We start from the raw sequence: 20,697 nt of genomic DNA on the forward strand, positions 1-20,697 counted from the left end.
CAAAGGTCCCGGATATCTGCTTAACCACACGCCAAGCAACCAGAACACGAAATAAAGACGAGAAAAATAAGAAATCGAAAAGAGAGCAAAATAGATCTTATTCCGAATCCGCGTTTGAGCGTTACAACAAGGTAAGAGCCTGGGCTACGAGAGCTGTCGGCGAGACTCCTAGTTTTAAAACCCTAAGATTGCAAGACCTAATTGAGTCGCAGATCGAATAACAAAAACAAAAAGTTGCCTAAAATTGCTCTAAGTGCTAAGTTTGTTCTGAAAAAGTTCTCCTCCTCTGTGCCTCTCACCTAGGACTCCTTATATACTCCTCCAAGGTCGGTTTTAACTTTTCTCTTCCTGCCCTTAAGCCGTCTTAAGTGAAAAATTGAGATATACTATTTTTTCCGATCATCATGTTTATCCGCGAAAACTTAACATTTTTTCTGCGGAAACTTATCTTTATATTTGTTTTTATAATAAAAACATAAACCGCCATAGTATCTACGAGCTCATTCTTAAAGAATCGTAAGTGGGCTTGTAGTCGCGTTTTAGACCTCGTTGGGCCGTCTTTCGACATGAAACGTTTGTTAAGATTTTTCTTTTCGACAAAAACAAGTTCTCGCGGTTTTTATCGTAAATTTTCAATGGTAACTTTGATCGGAATGATGTGAGAAATGATATGGCTGAGGTACATGGGAGCTAGCATTGAGGAACATACGAGAATGCACGGATTTGGGTCGTACCCGTTGATCGATGTCCGAGACAGGTCGGTTGCTACGTAGCGACCGACCGAGTGGCTTGGTAGTTAATTTAAATGATATTAAAATAGATGCTAACTCTTTTTTAAATACTGATTAATATTAAGCCACCAAGGATAAGGTTCGAACATAGTTTTAAAACAAGAAACCAGAACCATATCAGTAGGCAGGGAAGATACATGACCTATAGGCTATAACAACTTAGGCTGACAGTATTAAACAGTACACAAGAACAAACCGCACACACTTCAAAGGAAGAACGATATGATGGATGTTAGGGAATTTGATGCGATGTTGCTGCCTCTGCAGTACTCAAAGCGAGAAGCCAGCTTGGACCACTGGTAGCTACGTATGACTGGTAGCTATGTTATGCGGTTACGCTATCTGCAAACCGTTGGACCATAACGTTCCGACCAGGAAGTACATGTTTCAGTGACCAGACTTTCAGTTTTTGAACCGTATTCAGAATTTGGTTAACCAAGTACTAAGATAAATTCCAAAATATTATTTTGTGTGTTTTGATTTTTTTTGGGTAGTTTCATGTTTATTGGTAGTTTGAAGAGGTAAAGAAGGTTAAAAGAGACGAAGGCTTGACCTTCTTATTTTACTTTATTAAATAGAATGTTTGATAAATGGTTATGTTTTCATAGTATGATACATTGGTGTTTAAAAACACGAAGATTATTCAAAAGATTATTATAAATTTATCATACTGGTTTTAAATTTATAAGATATGTAATAATTAGTATTCTTAAGATGATTATGTCCGCATGTGCGGGCAAAACACCTAGTTACATAAGTATTATACACATTTATCATAGTATTTAAATTTTGTAGTTTGTTTATATAAAACTAACTATTTGATGTAGTAATGTTTTGTATGATTTAATATTTTCATAGTTAGTAATATCTTATTATTAATAACTTTTATTTTGTCAATTTAACTTGAAAAACATAATAACTTAAATATAGTCAAAATCCAAAAATTACAAATCAAAAAAATAGATTACTATTCAATGTTTTCTAAAACTACAATTTACAGCAAAATCCAAAATTTAAAAACTAAAAACCCAATTAATCTTTCACATTCTATTTCATCTTTCTTAGCTACACTCATAATAAAAGTTTGAACAAATGGATTTAGGGGAAAAATACTTGAACCACTAAAACAATCTAATTTCATGGAAAAACATGAATATACACTACAAGAAAACATCAAGGATTCTGAGGGAAAAAATCGTCGGAATTTCGTCGGAATATCGTTATTCCGACGCAATTCCGACGAAACACGTCGTCGGAAATAATTCCTTGGAATTTCTTTTTTCCTCTGAAATCCCTCGGAATTTTCCGACGGAATTCCGAGCAAATAAATTTCCGAGGAAATTCCGAGGATCCCTTGTTTATCGGAAAAGTCCTCGGAATATACCGAGGTAGAACTTCGTCGGGATAATTCCTCGGAAGTTCATCGATCGATGCGTGTTTGGACATATATACATCGATCGATAGGAGTATACCGACGGACTTTTTCCTCGGTTTATTCCGAGGAACTGTTCCCTCGGTATATTCCGAGGGATCCGTTCCTCGGAATTTTCCGAGGGAGTTGTCCCTCGGAAAATTCCGAGGGAAATGTCCCTCGCTATATTTTTTTTAAAAAACGGATCGATCGATGCGTTTTTGTTCAAAAACGCATCGATCGATGTAGTGAAAAATATAATTAATTTCCTCGGAATGTAAAAAATATTAATTTTTTTGAAAAAATAAAATTTCTGAAATTTAAATTCAAAAATATGAAATTAAAAGTAAAATTGAAATCATACTAATTAATATTCAAAGTTTCACAAATAAAAATAAAACATTCCGAGATTGGGGAAAAAAAAAACTACGGGTCTGGCACGTCCGAGAACACCTCGTTCGGGTACATCCTCTGCATCATCTCCATCATTTGCTGGTTCAGCCTCCTCTGTGCCTCATAGCCCGCCTGTTGAGCCGCCATCTGGGTCTCCAACAAAGATATTCGATCATCTTTGTCCTTCAACTGAGCCGTAAGTACTTCTGGATCAACAAAGGGCGGTGGTGCAGAAGAAGGAGGAACCGACCGGGTGCGACGACCCAAACCGAACAAACGTCCCTTCTTCTTTGGAACCGACTGAATAGAAAAAAGCCAAATTTAGAAATTTAAACCAAGAAATAAATGAATTGAACTTAAAAAAAAAGAACTTACGGATTCAACGATTTCGTTGATTCGAAACCGGGACAAGTTGGTCGAAGCCGTCGAAGCGTCATCCTCGGTTTGAAGCTGAGACACTTCGTCTACCACCTGAGTTTGGACCAGGTCGACCACGTCCCTCACAAGACCGTCATCAATCTGGCCGGTCTTCTTGTTGGTATACGCCCTCCTCATTAGGGCGAGATCATCGACCGGCTCGCCATCATTTTCTTCCGCCTTGAAAAAAAACATAAAATTAAAGAAACATTAGAAATTAGAAGAAATGCACAATAAATTTAAATTCTGAAACTCAAATAATTGAAGAAAAAGCGGTTGAACTTACCATGCGATCTCCGAGAGTGGCAATAGATTGAGCACCCAAGTTATGCTTGTAGATGCCCTTCCCTTTACGGTCGCTCCTGCGGTTGGTGGAGTTGGTGGAAGAAGTTTCTTTCGTCTCCTCCTTATCCCAATGCGCACACAACTCCTTCCAGACCGTGTCGTTCATCGACTTTGGGACCTTTTAATTAAAAAAAAAGAAAAAGTTTAATAAATTAAAAAATAGTTTAATAAATTAAAAAATTGTTTAATAAATTAAATCGAACCTTATTGATTTCCCACTTCTTCTTCCACTCGTGGATCTGCTTCCCATAGTTGTCCATTACTTTATGGACGAAGTGGTGATAGATAAAGAGCGTCTCATCGGAATTCCAGTTGAACTCTTGCTGAAAAAAAAACACAATTAGTAGAAAATTTATATTAAAGATTAAAAATATAAGTAAAAAATTAGAATACTTACCGCAAACTGACGAAACCACAGAACCTGCTTGTCGGTTGGGAAGTGAGTGAAAGTCGGATGTCCACTGTCGAGGGCCGAGTACATCATACGGTTGATCCATGCGCTGATCCCGTTCCCGGATCGGTTGAACCTTATTAAAAGAACAAACGGTTAATAATGAATCCAAATTCAAAGAAAAAAAAAATGTTTAATTACCATGTTTGACCCCGTCCATGTGGATACGGAGTGAGATACGGAAGATGGTCACGACCGGGCTGTTGAACCAACTCCGCAACCCTCATCACTCCCGGAGGACCCGGAGGAACAGGAGCGGATGCAGCAGCGGGAGCGAGAGGAGCATGAGCGGGTGCAGCAGAGGGAGATGTATGGTTGGAGCTGTGGGGCGAAGGGGAATCCTGAAAATGGCTGGAATCCCGAGACTGGCTCCCCGTACCACCACGACCACGACGCTGTCGAGGCCGGGTCTGATCATCATGAGACCTGTAAATTAAAAAAATATATTTAATAAATACAGAAATATATAAATTAATTTTTTTTATTAATAAAAAATCCCAAATAATTTAATCACAGAAAAAGATTTATATATATTAAATTTTTTTAATAAATATATAAAAATAGTTCTAATAAACAAAAAATAGTTTTAATAAATAAAAATTGTTTAATAATTAAAATGTTTTGTAAAATCCAAAAAATCGAATTTATATAGAAATTTTTTTTTGTAAAATCCAAAAAATCGAATTTATATAGAAAAATCGTTTTGTAAAATACAAAAATCGATTTTATATACAAAAATCGATTTTATAAATACAAAAAATAAAAAAAATTATAAAAAAATTCTAAATCAATTCAACAAAACAAATTATTCAACCAAATCACAATTCTAAACCTATTATACAACCAAATCACAATCCTAACCAATCACCCTAACAAAAATCTATCAAAACTACACAAAAACCTAACAAATAGAACCTAAGAGAGTGGGATAGGGTCCTTACATGATTTGTGTAAGAGAAGAGGGAGATCGCCGGAGATATCGTCGGATTTCAGGGGGAAATCGCCGGAGAGAAAGAGAGGAGTCGCGCAGAGGAAGAAGAGAGAAATGGGGAAGAAGAAGGGGCTCGTGGTTATAAAACCTAGGGTCCGACGGACATTATCCGTCGGAATTCCGTCGGAATTCTAATTTCAATTTTCGCGAAATATTTGCCCGGTAAAATGAAAATATTCCGAGGAAATTCCGACAGATAGTAAAATATCCGTCGGAATTTCCTCGGAATATTCCGAGGAAATACCGAGGAACTAGTGTTTGGGGTTTCAAAACATCAATTTTTTTTGCCGTATTTCATTTCTTATACAATTGTAATGCATACCATTGAGGATTCTTTGTATACATGAGCATAAACCATGAAATAACAAATTTCAAAACTAATTGAAAGTATTCCCTTTACCGTTCGTTAAAAGGTATAAGTGTTTCTCTTATGTTGCGAGATTTCGTTCATACAATCGGAAAAGTGTTAATTATACGGTAAGGAACAAATTTTTGACTTCATAATGAACGTAAGACACTTAATAAGGGTTATATAGGTGTTATTCAAACGGCAAAACGTTGTTTTCGGTTTAAAAACCCTATTTCCTCGGAATTTCCTCGGATTATTCCGAGGGAACTCCGACGAAACCCTCTTCTTCCTCGAAATTTCCTCGGAATATTCCGAGAAAATTCCGACGAACTAGTGTTTGGGGTTTCAAAACGTAATTTTTTTAAAAAAAACGCATCGATCGATGCGTTTTTGAACAAAAACAAATCGATCGATTACTAAGATGGCCCGGGCCGTAAGATTGTGATCGATCGATGAGAGTATCCCATCGATCTATCGACAATCTGAATTGTTCCTCGGAATTTCCTCGGAAAATCTTGTATGTTTTTTTAAAAATGCATCGATCGATGCGTTATAGAACAAAAACGCATCGATCGATTACTAGGATGGACCGGGCCGTAAGATTGTGATCGATCGATGAGATTAACCCATCGATCTATCGACAATCTGAATTGTTCCTCGGAATTTCATCGGAAAATCTTGTATGTTTTTTTAAAAATGCATCGATCGATGCGTTATAGAACAAAAACGCATCGATCGATTACTAGGATGGACGGGGCCGTAAGATTGTGATCGATCGATGAGAGTAACCCATCGATCTATCGACAATCTGAATTGTTCCTCGGAATTTCCTCGGAAAATCTTGTTTGTTTTTTTAAAAATGCATCGATCGATGCGTTATAGAACAAAAACGCATCGATCGATTACTAGGATGGACCGGGCCGTAAGATTGTGATCGATCGATGAGAGTATCCCATCGATCGATCGACAATCTGAATTGTTCATCGGAATTTCCTCGGAAAATCTTGTATGTTTTTTTAAAAACGCATCGATCGATGCGTTATAGAACAAAAACGCATTGATCGATTACCAAGATGGCCCGGGCCGTAAGAATGTGATCGATCGATGCGTTATAGAAACAAAATGCATCGATCGATGCGTGTTCGGAAAACAGAATTATAAGGCAAAACCCGACCTTTTTTGGATCTAAACCTTAGAACTCTCATCCCCTCCGATTTCCCCTATAATTCGCCCCCCCTTTCTCTCTCTATAATCATCTGATTTGAACAATTTTGGGCTCTATTCCAATTGATTTTTCGAGCTCTACCTGATTCCTACACTCGTCTTCACCCTAAGACAGGTATACTCCGCGAATCTCCACATTCTGAAATCGTGTTCTTGAGCAATTTTTTGGGTTTTGTGAATTTCTTATTTCCGTGTTGATTCCTTGATCAAATATGCATGAAACAGATGTTTAAACATGGAATAGAACACAATTGTCTGTGATCAACGAGTTTGGAACATGATTTGAGATGATTTAGGGATAGAGAATTTTTTTCAATTTCGTTTTTTTTATCACAACTCGATTTCGCTTTTCATTTTCATGTTCAGCTTTGCCTTCTTAATTGATTATAACCATGTTGAGAGCAATGATTCTATTTTGTAGAGAATGAAGCGCACGAAAACATCAGCAAAGAAAAACACACAAGAAGCGGGTTCGTCACAGCTGGAGAAGCAAAGGCCAAAGAAGTGGGATAAGTCTGATACCACCCACTACAACAACATGAAGAAGGTAGCCGTTCCGGCTACACAACTAGCATGTCCTGAGACGATGACAATATTGGGAATCAAAGCAGACATTGAAGGACTGTTCCAGAACATGGGTCTAGGCCAACTATGCAACCTCAAGGAACCCACTTATCCGGAGTTGGTACGCCAGTTCATAGCATCCGCATACGTCACCCGTCCCGATGATAGCCATCAGGAAGGTTTTCTGGCATTCGTAGTGCAGAAAGTATACTATGAGGTATCTTTCACAGACCTCTGCGGACTATTTGGATTGAGTGCGGGGGAGAGGACATATGGTCTTTATTGGAACCGTAACATGATATGTTGCCCGTTCGCCTCTATCATCATGTCGAGCAGGTCTTCTGTTTTTGGTCTGAACTTCTGCTGGAAAGTAGTACTCGGCAAAGTTTGAAGTTTCTTCATTGATCATCTGTGCGACTATAGAACCTTCCACCCTACTTAAATTTTTCACCATCTTCTTCAAATGGAACATATACCGCTCATACAGATACATCCATCTATACTGCACAGGACCACCAAGTTCCAATTCTCTTGCCAGGTGAATAACAAGATGCTCCATAACATGAAAAAATGAGGGAGGAAATATCTTCTCAAGGTTGCACTGAATCACGGCTATGTTAGTCTTCAAATTTTCAATACCTTCAAGAGTCACTGATCTCGTGCATAAATCGCGGAAGAAACCACTTATCCCTGCAATTGCTTCATGAACATTTCGTGGTAATATTTCCTTGAAGGCGAACGGAAGGAGGCGCTGCATCATTACATGGCAATCGTGGCTTTTCAAGCCAGTAAACTTTCCTTCCTTTCTGTCGATACAGTTACGCAAATTTGATGCGTAACCGTCTGGAAATTCCACATCGTTTGAAATCCAATCAAAGAACGCATCTTTTCCCGCTGCATCAAGTCGGTATATGGGAAAATGAGCCCTACCATTCTCATCAACATGAAGTTTTGAACGAGCACATATATCGACTAAATCCAGTCTTGACTTCAAATGATCCTTTGTTTTACCTTGAACATTAAGGATCGTGTTCATGAGATTGTCAAAAAAGTTCTTCTCAATATGCATGACATCTAAATTATGCCTTAGCAGATGATCCTCCCAGTATGGCAGATCCCAGAAAATACTTTTTTTTGTGCCAGTTATGTAGTTCTCCAACAGCATCTACCGGAAAACGCTCATGTCCACCGACTTCTGGCGTCCTTTCTGCACCAAAATCTCTTAGTTGTATCTTCAAATCTTTCCCACAAATTTCCGGAGGTGGACTGTCAAACACCCTCTTGTTCTTCGTAAACAAATTCCTACTCCTACGATATGGATGATCAGGTGGTAGGAATCTCCTGTGACAGTCAAACCAACACGTTTTCCTTCCGTGCTTTAGTTGGAAAGCATCAGTGTTATCTTGACAATATGGACATGATAGCCTTCCATGCGTTGTCCATCCAGACAACATACCATATGCTGGAAAATCACTTATTGTCCACATTAGTACTGCCCGCATTTGAAAGTTTTCTTTACACGAAACATCGTATGTTTCAGCACCTTGAGCCCATAGTTGTTGCAACTCATATATTAGTGGCTGAAGAAACACATCAAGTGATCTCTTAGGATGCTCTGGTCCGGGAACGAGAATCGAGAGAAACAAAAACTCTCGTCGCAAGCACAAGTTTTGGGGGAGGTTGTATGGTGTAAGAATGACGAGCCATAGAGAATACTGTCTTCCACTCTTGCCAAACGGACTGAAACCATCAGTACATAATCCAAGGTAGACATTTCTTCTCTCATACGCAAAGTCGGGATACTTTGATTGGAAATGCTTCCACGCTTTTGCATCTGAAGGATGTCTGATCTCACCATCTGTTGAGTGCTCCGCATGCCATCTCATTGGTTGCGCTGTGCGTTCAGACAGATACAACCTCTGCAACCTTTCCGTCAAAGGTAAATACCACATCCTTTTATATGGCACTGGAACTCTTCCAATTGTATCTTTATAACGAGGCTTTCCACAAAATTTGCATGTAACCCGCTGTTCATCCACCCTCCAATAAATCATGCAGTTGTCGCTGCATACATCTATTACCTGATACGATAAACCAAGACCAGCTACGAGTTTCTGAACCTCGTAGTATGAACCAGGAGCTACATTATCCTCGGGTAGAATACCTTTTACAAAATCAGCAATCGCATCCACACAGTCTTCAGCCAAATTATAACCTGTTTTAATGCCCATCAATCTTGTAGCAGATGATAAAGCTGAATGACCATCTCTGCAACCTTCGTACAATGGTTGCTTTCCAGCATCCAACATATCATAAAATCTCCTAGCTTCTGCATTGGGTAAATCTTCCCCTCTAAAATGATCATTTACCATCTGCTCAGTACCTACACCATAATCTACATCCGTTCTAATTGGTTCTTCTAATCTAACCGCTGGCTGAGGTTCACTAGTACTACCATGTTCATAATCAGTTTCCCCATGATGATACCAAATTTTGTAACTTCGTGTAAACCCACTCAAATATAGATGAGTCCAAACATCCTACTCTTTAATAACCTTTCTATTTTTACAATTAGAGCAAGGACATCTTAACATACCTGTTTTTGCTTCCGGTTGTCGGTGAACTAACCCCATGAATTCAGTTATACCTCGTTGGTATTCTTCCGTAAGCAATCTCGTGTTCGGATCCAAATGAGGTCGATCGATCCAAGAACGAAAATAATTTGAAGAAGACATATTTTTTATGAATCAAATTCGTGTGTAAATAGAGTAAGAGGGAGGATGAAGATATGAAGTGAATGAAGAGGAAAAGGAGTGCTTGTATTTATAGTTTAAATCCTGCCGACATACCGAGGAAATTCCGACGGAATTCCGACGGACAAAACTAGTTCGTCGGAATTTCTTCGGAATTTTGTAAAATCCCCCAACGGCTCTCCAACGGCTATAATATTTCCTCGGAATTCATCGGTTTTTTCCGAGGAAACCCAATTTTGTGTTTCCTCGAAATTTCCTCGGAAATTCCTCGGTATATTCCGAGGATTTCATTTTCCGTCGGAATGTCCGTCAGAATATCGCTGTTTTCTTGTAGTGATATAGTTATGTAGAGTAGATTAATAAGGACGAAAGGAATAATAATAAGGTTGTAAATGATTAAATGTATATACTACAAAGAAAGAAAGGTATAATATTTCAAAAATATTATTTTGTTTTGTAGTAACATACATACCCTTTGTAAATCCAATTTTCCACGTACAAATATTTTAAAAAGTAACAATTCCCCACTCACTTTCTTCTAAAAAACAAGGCTCCTTCACTTGCCATCATCACACCATCACAATTACCTTTATAATCATCATCTAGTAAAATGGCTCCGGCGAAGAAGATAGTATTCAAAACAAAGCATGAATTGGCGGTGGAGCTGGCCAAATACACAGCGAATCTCTCCTCGAAATTCTGCAAAGAAAGAGGAATTTTCACCGTTGTTCTCTCCGGCGGCGACCTCATCTCCTGGCTTTGGTATAACAAATATAAAATCATCTTTATCACACTCTTAATACAAGTCTCATTATATTTGACTTATCCAACAGGAAATTGTTGGAACCTCCTTATGCTGATTCAATTGAATGGTCTAAGTGGTACATTTTTTGGGTCGATGAGAGGGTTTGTGGTTGGGATGATGCCGATAGCAACTATAAACTCGCATACGACGGTTTTCTCTCCAAGGTACATATCCCCTATATATTATTTGAGAAGCATTACAACTTCTTTTTGTACCCACATGTCATCACTAGAATGATTCTTAGAATCATTAGAAAAATATGTTGGTCCATCTAATTATATAATAAGTTTTTTATTAAACTAACAATAAATTCATCATTAATGTACTTTATTATTTCCTTAAATAAAATTTACGGAATTGCCTAATGTGGCTAAACTATATATGGCAATTAATGATTTTGAATAATAAAGATTTGATAAAAAATAGTGTATTTTCTATCATATTTGTTTAATTTTAAACTATTAAATAATTTGTTATATTTTGAATTTTTACAAACGGCTATAAATTACTAAAACTGTTAAAAGTCTCACATTCAAATTTTATGATCCATGGTTTAAAATTTTTGTTATGAAAAATACAAATTATTACAAAAATTATATAAGTAAAAAGTCTAATTTAATTAATTATTAAGATTAATATATATATATCATTTTAAATTAAACTATAAACCATATAAAATACAATAATTTAGTTTCAAAATTTACTTTGAACAGTTTTTTTGATAAAAGTTTTGAACGATCATTGACAATTTTTTTTTAAAAAATTATAAATTACTAAAACTATTAATCCCACAATAAAAATTTTATTATCAGTAATTTAAATTTTTTTCTATAAAAGATACAAATGATCAAAAAAACTATATGAGTAAAATTATCATTTAATAGACATTAATATTAAAAATATACTAAAATATATTATCTATGTTAGTATCATTTAAATTTAATAACATATCCTATCAAATATAAAAAAAAAATATTTTTTGGATTAATAAAATTGATTTCTATGTTCGTACCAATTTAATTATATATTTAATAGTTGCTGACTTTTAATTATTTAATATATATTTATTATTTCATAATATGTAAAAAAATTTAATACATAAAATAATTTATATATATAAAGTTGATTCCGCGCAAGACGTGGATCTTAACCTACTATAAGTTATCAAGCAGTATATCTGAATACAGTTTCTTTTGTTACAAACACAATAAAATATTTCCTGTAGATGTTAAAAATAATATCATATTAGTAAAATTTTCTGATGTTCGTGTTTAATGTTCATAGTTTATGATAAGATTTTGACTAAAACATCAGAAATGATGGGTTTATTTTGATATAAAACACACCAAACGTCAAGGCAAGATCATGTTCATAGATATATATTTGATATTTGATAACAAAACATCCAGGTTCCTATTCCGGCCGAGAACATCTATGCCATCGACAAAGGGCTCGGAGCTGAAGGCAATGCCGAGCTCGCAGCCGAACGGTATGAGGAATGCCTCAAAGAAAAGGTGAACAAAAACATAATCCGAACATACAAATCCTCGGGTTTCCCACAATTTGATCTCCAGCTTCTAGGAATGGGACCAGACGGTCACATGGCGTCTTTGTTCCCGGGACATGATCAAATCAATGAAAAAGTGAAATGGGTTACATTTATTACCGATTCACCTAAACCCCCACCAAAAAGGATCACTTTTACTCTACCGGTTATCAATTGTGCTTCATACAATGTTATGGCCGTATGTGATAAAGAACAAGCCCATTCGGTTGCGGCTGCTCTTACTCATACCAAAGATGTACCAGCTGGTAGACTAACCGCGGATGTTGAAGTGGTCTGGTTCCTTGACCAAGCAGCTGCGTCTAAACTCAAAGGCTGGTGCTCTGTCCTTTGATTTCAACGTTTATGTGTGTCCAGTTGTATCGGTTTGGTTTGGCTCGTTTGTAAACCGTGTATTGCTATTACTTGTTTATGCTGTGTACCATACCAAATGATTAATTTGGTTTACAAGTATTCTCTTTTGTTTCTAATAATAATTGGTTTCATAAATGAGAGAGGATCTTTAGCAAACATATGAATCAGAGAAAGATAAAATCCCCCAAATCAAACTTTAGAAATCCGTTAATTGATTGGCTATCCATCAATTAATGGGGACACGGAACTTAATGAAGTGTGAGACAGCACTACACTCGGAATTGGAGGCACTAAGATGGGCAATGGAGAGCATGCTACAGCATTCGACCTGCCAGAGATTTGAGACAGATTGCAAAGACCTGATTGCAATGATAACAAACCCCACAAGCTTGACCAAACTTCTCAACTGAGGTGGAGATCATTCAAATTCTCAAGATGTGTTTTCCGGACTTCAAGATCAGTTACTTCCCGAGGGCGCAAAATGAAATCACTGATTCACTGGTTAGGAATGCTCGTTCTTTCCATATATCTCTTTGTTTTATTAGTTGTTCTATTCCGGTATGGTTATCCAGACCACCTCAAGCTTGAGTAATAGAATAACCGTTTATTAGCAAAAAAAAAAAAATCCGTTAATTGATTATTGAGAAGAAACCAAAAAAAAAAGTCAAAGTTAACGTTAATCTATATGTCTTACCAAAAATCCAAACTCGGTTCCAATTTTGTGGTTGTACCTCACGAGGCCTGTTGCCTTGGGTTGATTCGATTATGAACCTATTATTTTAGCATTGGTTATGCTCAAGACCAATTGGTAATTTAGTTTTATAATTTGAAAATTTTAAGTATATTTTCAATCTGCCTCAAAGAACTTAGAGCACCCGTACATCAGTTCATTTCTAAGTGCTTTCCTTAAAAAGTATTTCGATCCTATTACAAATTTAGGGTTACACAAAATTCCTTTGTAGAATAAGATAATCAAAGTTTTACTCTTGTTCTATGCTAAGATACAAGAGAAACAAATAGAGATTTAGTGTTTATATGTGTTTCTTCAAAGTCTTTGATGATCTTTGAACAATGAATATTTCTCTCTCTCTCTTTCTTACTAACTATTAGCTTCTGATTTTTTCTATATCTATTTGTCAATGCCTACACCTCCTTATATAGAGACTGAAGAGTTGCAACCAATAGTTGCAATGGTTAAACCAAAAGTTGCAAAGGTTAATGATGAGTTGCAATAGTTACTAAAGAGTTACAATGATTAATCACCAAATGTTGCTATTAATTAATATGGTTATTACCAAAAGTTGCAATCATCAATAGTTGCAATGTTTTATTTCTATAGTTGCAACTATTCATACGAACAATTGCAATGGTTCACATGAAACATTACACATATTCACTTAAATATATAGCATTCCTCCTCCATTTAAGTGTAATCATAGATATTATATAAATAATACATATATCAAACTCATGCATAAATGAAAATGTTCGAAGAATTGAATTTCCATCTAAGTGTACTACACATTCCAAATGTCCGAGAATTAGGATGTCATACGGATTGAATCCTTCAACCCATTTTGGGCACATGAAGATAATACACACATGTGTTTCCATACTATTCTAAGTGTTTATACTTGACACTATTATAAGCTATGTGTCCCTATCCATTCTTGAGCGCGTACAAAGCCAAGACCCAGCTTATTGAAGCGGCATCACTTAACACTCATATAGGTAAATATTTTCAGTCATGCACCTGCAAATGCACTTTTTCAAAGTATTTATTAAGAATAATATTTCAACCTATCTCATTCTTGTAGGTCCAAACACATACCTTGGGATGATATTAACAAAAAAAAAACTGTGTTTCAATCTTTATCTGCATGCTTTCCACATTGAATTCAGCCTCTAACGTCGTATTAGAGGGGAACTGGGTATCCCACCATTAAAGATTTTAAATGTACTTTAAACCCATCCCTTTAACCGACTTAATCACTAAGTCTCTAACTAATCATTTCGTCAAATGATCAGCTAAATTTTGTTGAGGTAGCTTGACTATCACAATGGATAAAAATTGGCTATAGGCCTTTGCCAAGGTAGCTTGACTATCACAATGGATAAAAATTGGGGATACTGGTTTTGGCCACAATGGAATCTCGTATACTAAGTTTCTTAGCCACTCTGCTTCTTGACCAGCAGCTGCTAATGCTACGAATTGCGACTCCATCGTCGAACTTGTAATGCAAGTTTGCTTCTTGGAAGCCCATGAAATGGCACCTCCCCCCAACAAAAACATGCAACTACTTGTAGAAGAATGATTTTCTATGTTGGTAATCCAATTTGCATCTGAATATCCTTCTAGCACCGAAGGAAATCCGACATATGACAAACCATAATTAATGGTTCCTTTCAAATACTTGAGCACCCTTTTTAAGGCTTGCCAATGGTGAGTACTAGGATTACTAGTGTATCTACTCAACCTTCCTACAATGTAAGCTATAGCTGGCCTAATGCTCGTCATGGCATACATTAAGCAGCCAATCACTTGTAAATATTCGAGTTGTGATACTGCTTGTCCTGTATTAGGCATAAGCTTCACACTCGCATCCATGGGAGTGCTCATTGGAGAACAATTCTCACAATTGAACTTCTTAAGAACTTTCTCAATATAATGAGATTGTATCAAAGATAGTCCTTTGTCTTCACGTTTGATTCTAATTCCAAGAATCACATCCGCCTCCCCCATGTCTTTCATTGCAAAATTTGATGACAAAAATACTTTTGTAAGCTCTACTTGTCTAAGGCCAGTACTAAAGATCAACATGTCATCAAGATACAAGCAAATGATTACTCCGTTTCCAGATTCATCAAATTTTCCATATAAACACTTATCTGATTGGTTTAACTGGAAACCATTTGATAAGACAACCTGATCAAACCTTTGATGCCACTGCTTAGGTGCTTGCTTTAGCCCATACAATGACTTGATCAACTTACACATCTTATGATCATTACCAGGCGTAATAAAACCTTCAGGTTGCTTCATATACAACTCTTCTTCCAAAATACCATTTAAGATCGCTATCTTAACATCCATTTGGTGAACCACAAGGTTATTAATTTCTGCCAAAGCAATTAGTAATCTTATAGAAGAGATCCTAGCATATGTATCGAAATAATCAATACCTTCCCTTTGTTTGAAGTCTTGAATAATCAATTGTTCTTTAAACTTGTCTATTGTTCCATCAACTTCCATCTTTCCTTTTGAAGATCCATTTTCAGCCTAAAGGCTTGCAACCAGGTGGGAGATCCGACAAGATCCAAGTATTATTTCCCATGATGGAGTCCATCTCATCATTTATTGCTTCTTTTCAAAAGGCAACATCTTGAGAGTTCATAGCTTCGCTATAAGTTCTTGGATCATTATCAATATGATAAAATTATGAGTGTTGTAAACCAATCTCATCTCTTGATTCTTCAACTACATATATTTGAAAATCAGGACCAAATGATTTCTCAATCCTTCCTCGCTTGATCCTACAAAACATTGGTAACATGTTAGGAGACACAAGAGTTTCATCTCCTTTATTAGTTCCACTTGAACTTGGAAGCAAAGCCTTTGGCATAGGTATAGATTAAAAATGAGTTTCATCAAATATTGCATCTCTTGATTCAATTACAGTGTGAACTGCTATTGAATCATTAGGTTCTATTACATAAAACCTATAAGCTTTGGAATGCTATGCATATTCAATAAAAATGCAATCAATACCTCTCTCTCCCAAAGTTTTAATTTTGGGTTGAGGTAGTCTTACAACAGCCCTACATCCCCAAACTCGAAAATAATTCAAGTTTTGTTTTCTCTTATACCAAAGTTGATAAGGGGTAATTTTGTTCTTTTTGTTAGGATTAGCAAGCCGTTAACATGGCTTCACCCCAAAATCCATGCCTTAATCTCGAGTAAGATAACATGGAATTAACCATTTCTTTTAGGATTATATTTTTTCTTTCTGATACACCATTTTGTGGTGGCGTATACGGAGCCGTAGTTTCATGAATAATGCCAACGGACTGGAAATATACATGATCATAATACTCTCCACCTCTATTGGTGCGTAACTTCTTAATCAAACCATTTTGTTCCAATTCAACCTCAGTTTTGTAAACCATAAATTTATTTAGGGCCTCGTCTTTAGCATGTAATAAATACACATAACACAAAGAGAATAATCATCTATGAAAGTGACAAAATACTTCTTGTTTCCTAAAGAAGGTGTAGCAGGCAAATCACATAGATTCCTAGCACTACAAAATTTCTTTCAATGCTTTTAAATGGTTGCCTAATCATCTTTGTTAACATGCAAGTACTACATTTTTCTGAATTTATATCAAAAGTAGGAAATAACCATTCTTTAGACATATTAATCATATGATTATAATGTACATGACCTAATCTAGCATGCCACAGAGAAATATCTTTTTTTCTAGAACTTGCCATATAAATATATAAACAGAATTGACAATTTTATTAATATTAAGCATAAACATATCATTACAGAAATATCCAAATCCAACAAATACACCACACTTCGATAATATATACTTATCGGATTCATACAATTGTTTAAAACCACATTTATTTAAAACACTACCAGAGACTAAATTTTTCCTAATTCCGGGTACATGAAGTACATCCTTAAGATCAAGGATTTTTTCCAGAACTAAACTCTAACACCACTTTTCTACGAACTAGGATAGGGGCAGTTGACTCGTTTCCCATATGAAGTACATATCCATCTTGAACTTGCTCATATGTAGTGAACCATTCACGATCCTTGCAAACATGTGTTGTTGCACCCGAGTCAATCATTCATGCCACTTCATCATCCTGCACATAAAATGCCTCATAAATCTTTGATACATAATTCACATTAGAATATGGTTTAAAATCAAAGATTTGACCTTGATGAGTGACTGGACCTTGGTCCTTAGACACTTGTCCCAAACGGTTTTGTCCCGTTTTATTTTTATCCTTCCCTGCTCGACAATAACGACTTAAGTGGCCCGCCTTGCTATAATTCCAACAAATGCTCTTAAACTTTTTGTTAGATCCATTGTAAGTGTTGTTATTAAAGGATCGTTTCCTCTTATTCCTATTCTTAGAACTCACACCTTCCTCCATCATATTGATAAGTACCAGCCTCACTATTTTTGGGTTTTTCTCCTTCTTGCGCCCTTAGAGATTTCTCTATGTGCAAATGGCTGCCAAGTTGTATAAGAGACAATTCCTTTTTGTGTTTTAACATGTGTTTAAAATCTCTCTATGAAGGTGGTAACTTATCGATGATACTCCATACTGAAATGGATTTGTCCATCTTCATGTTGTGTTGTACAAATTGACCTAGTATATGAAGCAATTCATTGTATTGCTCCATAACTAGCCTAGAATCAGACATCTTGTAATTATTAAAATTACTAATAAGGAACTTCTTACTAGAAGCATCCTCAGCCAGGTACTTTGATTCTAACGCATCCCACAACTGTTTTGCGGATTCGACATTCTGATAAACATCAAAGAGAGGATCTGACTTACCATTGAGAATATGGCCACGGCATATGTAATCATCGTTTTTCCATTTAAGTTGCTTCCTTGTCTCATCCAACGACTCATTCTAAGCATCCTCCGGTACAGTAGGCATAGGCATGCTTTGAACATACACTACATTCAGATTTGTGAGGAGAAAAAGCATTTTCTTTTGCCATCTCCGAAAATCTACTCCCTCAAACTTATCTAACTTTCCAAACTTTGATGTTATCTCTCGTATAGATTGATATGTTGTATTTTTGATACATTCTAACAATGTTTTCTAAAGTGTTTTTGAGTCTTTCTAGTCCTTTTGAGTCACTACAGGTCTGGAGTTGCATTGGGTAGGAGATGGACCAGTTGGAGCAAAAGAGGCAGAAAACACTGCAATTTGGTGATTTTCACGCAGAACAGTCTGAAGTGACTGTTCCCTATCGAGCAGAACAACCTGAGTGCTTGTTCCAGCGGCAGAGATTTTTAAGGCAACTTCTAATATTTCGGGATTTTACCTAGGGTTCCCTCTTTTTACTCCTAGGCCGCCATAGACCTGCATATCTATCTTTTCTTATTATTCTAGACATTCTATGTTACTTTTTAAAGAGATTTTTGGAGAGAGAAAACTTGTACTCTTGTTAAGGGAGAAGAATCTCTATATCCTTTGGAGAAGATTTCTAAACCCTCTTTGCTTTTTATTATTGATTAAAACATGTTTTCTTCATCTGTCATCTCTATGTTTTCTCTGTCCATGGCTGAGTAATATGCTTGCTTAGTCTAGGGTGTTAGGGTGTTTAGATCAACGTGCTAAACACAAATAAGGTTCATTGTTGATTGTCTCTATTCATGTTTATTCTTACTGCATGCTTTAAACTAGCTATTTATTGTTTGAACCTAGGTTTAATCTAATCATCAAAAGTGCTTAGGTTGCTAGAAACAACATGAATGGGCAGCTTGTCCCTAACCAGCGAAAGTAGATGTTAGGGTAAATTGTGAACTAATCAAATCTGTGCTTATTGTTTGTCTTCATGTTTTAATCCAAACGAGAGTTTAGGTATTAAGACTGATTGATGAAAGGAGAGATACCACGAAAGTGGATCGATCTACTTGTGTAATTTGAGTTCTAGACTCGTGCTTAATAAAACCTTGAATAGATGTTTGGCTCATGATAGTTTGACACTCCATCCTTCACCCTAGGCCAGCTCTTTAATCAATTGAAAACACCAAACCAATCTGTTACTTGTTCTTACGATTTCTCAACCTTTTAAACCCCCATATTATTTTAGCTTAATATTGATCTCATAAAGATAAAGTGTAATCGTTGGTCTCTGTGGATTCGATCCTAAAGTGCTACATCGACATATCATTCGATTGTGGTTGTGTGCACATTAGGTTAATTGGTGTGCGTATACACGTAATATCAATTTGGCACCGTTGCCGGGGACCATCTTTTTATCTTTATTTTTCGGTTATTTAGTTAGTCTAAGACCTCTAACTTGCTCTATCCTTTTTGTTGCAGCTAATTTTTCAGGTGCATGACCCGTAGATATACTCGGAGAAACACACAAGGAGAGTTAGTTACATTTAGCAACAAAGAGCTAGCAAGGATAGAAAGAACAAACTGTCAACAATCAGGGCCGAACAACGCCATAATGAGCGACTACGGCAATCAAGAGCAACTCACTGCTCAGTTGCAACAGATGCAACAACAGATGCTTCAAATGCAGTAGACCATCCAAGCTCAGCAGGATGCTGCTGAACAGGCTGCTCTCGCGCGGCAGGAACAACAGGCGCATACTGCTCCAATCAGGCAGAGAAACCTTCCTTGTAACATCCCTACTACTTGTTCTGCCATAGTTCCTCCACCCTCCACCAGGCAGGACTTCGAGATCAAGTCTGCTTTGATCGGTCTAGTACAGAGAAAGGTATTTTCTGGTCTCTCTACCGAAATTCCAATGGAGCATATTGAGAGCTTCGAAAAAGTCTGCAATTTCACTCGCGCGAATGGTTTTCCACCAGACTACATCTGGTGCATGTTATTTCCATTCTCTCTTGATGGAAAAGCTGCACGGTGGTTGAACTCTCTCCCTACCAGCTCTCTCACTTCATGGGAACATGTCCGATCAGCGTTCCTCAGCCATTTCTACTCTAAGGCGAGAACAACTACATTGAGGAACAACTACTTCAGACAACTCACTGATGGGCCTTTCTGCGACGCATGGGAGCGCTTCAATGACTATCGTAGAGAATGTCCTCACCATGGATTTGATGATTACTATTGGGAATTTTCTATGATGGAGTTGACTGGAATTTTTCAGAGTGCTATGAACTCAGCCAGCATTGGAGACTTCATGACTCAGACCACTGATGGAGCGTTTGAGCTGATTGAGAACATGGCTGCTACTTCAGCCAATAAGAACGAGGAGAGCGATTGCTCCAAGAAAGGGAACAGTTCCGACATCCATAAGATAGATGAGCTGACTGCCAAGGTTGATCAGCTACTGAAAAACAACCAAGGGCACGTCTTCAGCCAGGAGCAAACTACGGCCGAGCAGATTCAGAACCAGAACCAGCGACAACCGTAGAGCACTCGACAAGTTGTTCCAGCTACCTGGAACAGTCAACCAGATGAGCTTAAGGGTCTGGGTATGATGATGCAACGGTTATTGCATGGTCAGCAGGTTCAGGCCAAGCCGTTGAATCAGGTAAC

The 20,697-nt window shown here is 36.9% G+C and overlaps 1 protein-coding gene and 1 non-coding gene across 2 annotated transcripts; one reads left to right on the forward strand and one right to left on the reverse strand.

Annotated features, from left to right (window-relative positions):
* The first annotated feature begins 10,077 nt into the window (after positions 1-10,077).
* On the forward strand, positions 10,078-12,547 carry LOC106424009 (probable 6-phosphogluconolactonase 2). Its single transcript, XM_013864752.3, has 3 exons — positions 10,078-10,451; positions 10,523-10,658; positions 11,904-12,547. Exons 1-3 carry the CDS (start codon positions 10,300-10,302, stop codon positions 12,390-12,392), a joined length of 777 nt encoding a protein of 258 aa, XP_013720206.2. The 5' UTR covers positions 10,078-10,299; the 3' UTR covers positions 12,393-12,547.
* Positions 12,548-20,148: 7,601 nt separating this feature from the next.
* On the reverse strand, positions 20,149-20,253 carry LOC125581156. The gene has a single exon (XR_007318867.1). It is a non-coding gene; the product is annotated as a small nucleolar RNA R71 (small nucleolar RNA).
* Between the last annotated feature and the right edge of the window lie 444 nt (positions 20,254-20,697).

Source organism: Brassica napus, chromosome C1 (assembly GCF_020379485.1).
Source record: "Brassica napus cultivar Da-Ae chromosome C1, Da-Ae, whole genome shotgun sequence".
NCBI classification, from domain to species: domain Eukaryota; kingdom Viridiplantae; phylum Streptophyta; class Magnoliopsida; order Brassicales; family Brassicaceae; genus Brassica; species Brassica napus.

Bases quoted from the DNA above. Each gene is read 5' to 3' on its own strand.
- LOC106424009 (XM_013864752.3), top strand. From the start codon at position 10,300: ATGGCTCCGGCGAAGAAGATAGTATTCAAAACAAAGCATGAATTGGCG. The intron at 10,452-10,522 runs GTATAACAAATA...CTTATCCAACAG, and splicing joins GACCTCATCTCCTGGCTTTG to GAAATTGTTGGAACCTCCTT. The intron at 10,659-11,903 runs GTACATATCCCC...CAAAACATCCAG, and splicing joins ACGACGGTTTTCTCTCCAAG to GTTCCTATTCCGGCCGAGAA.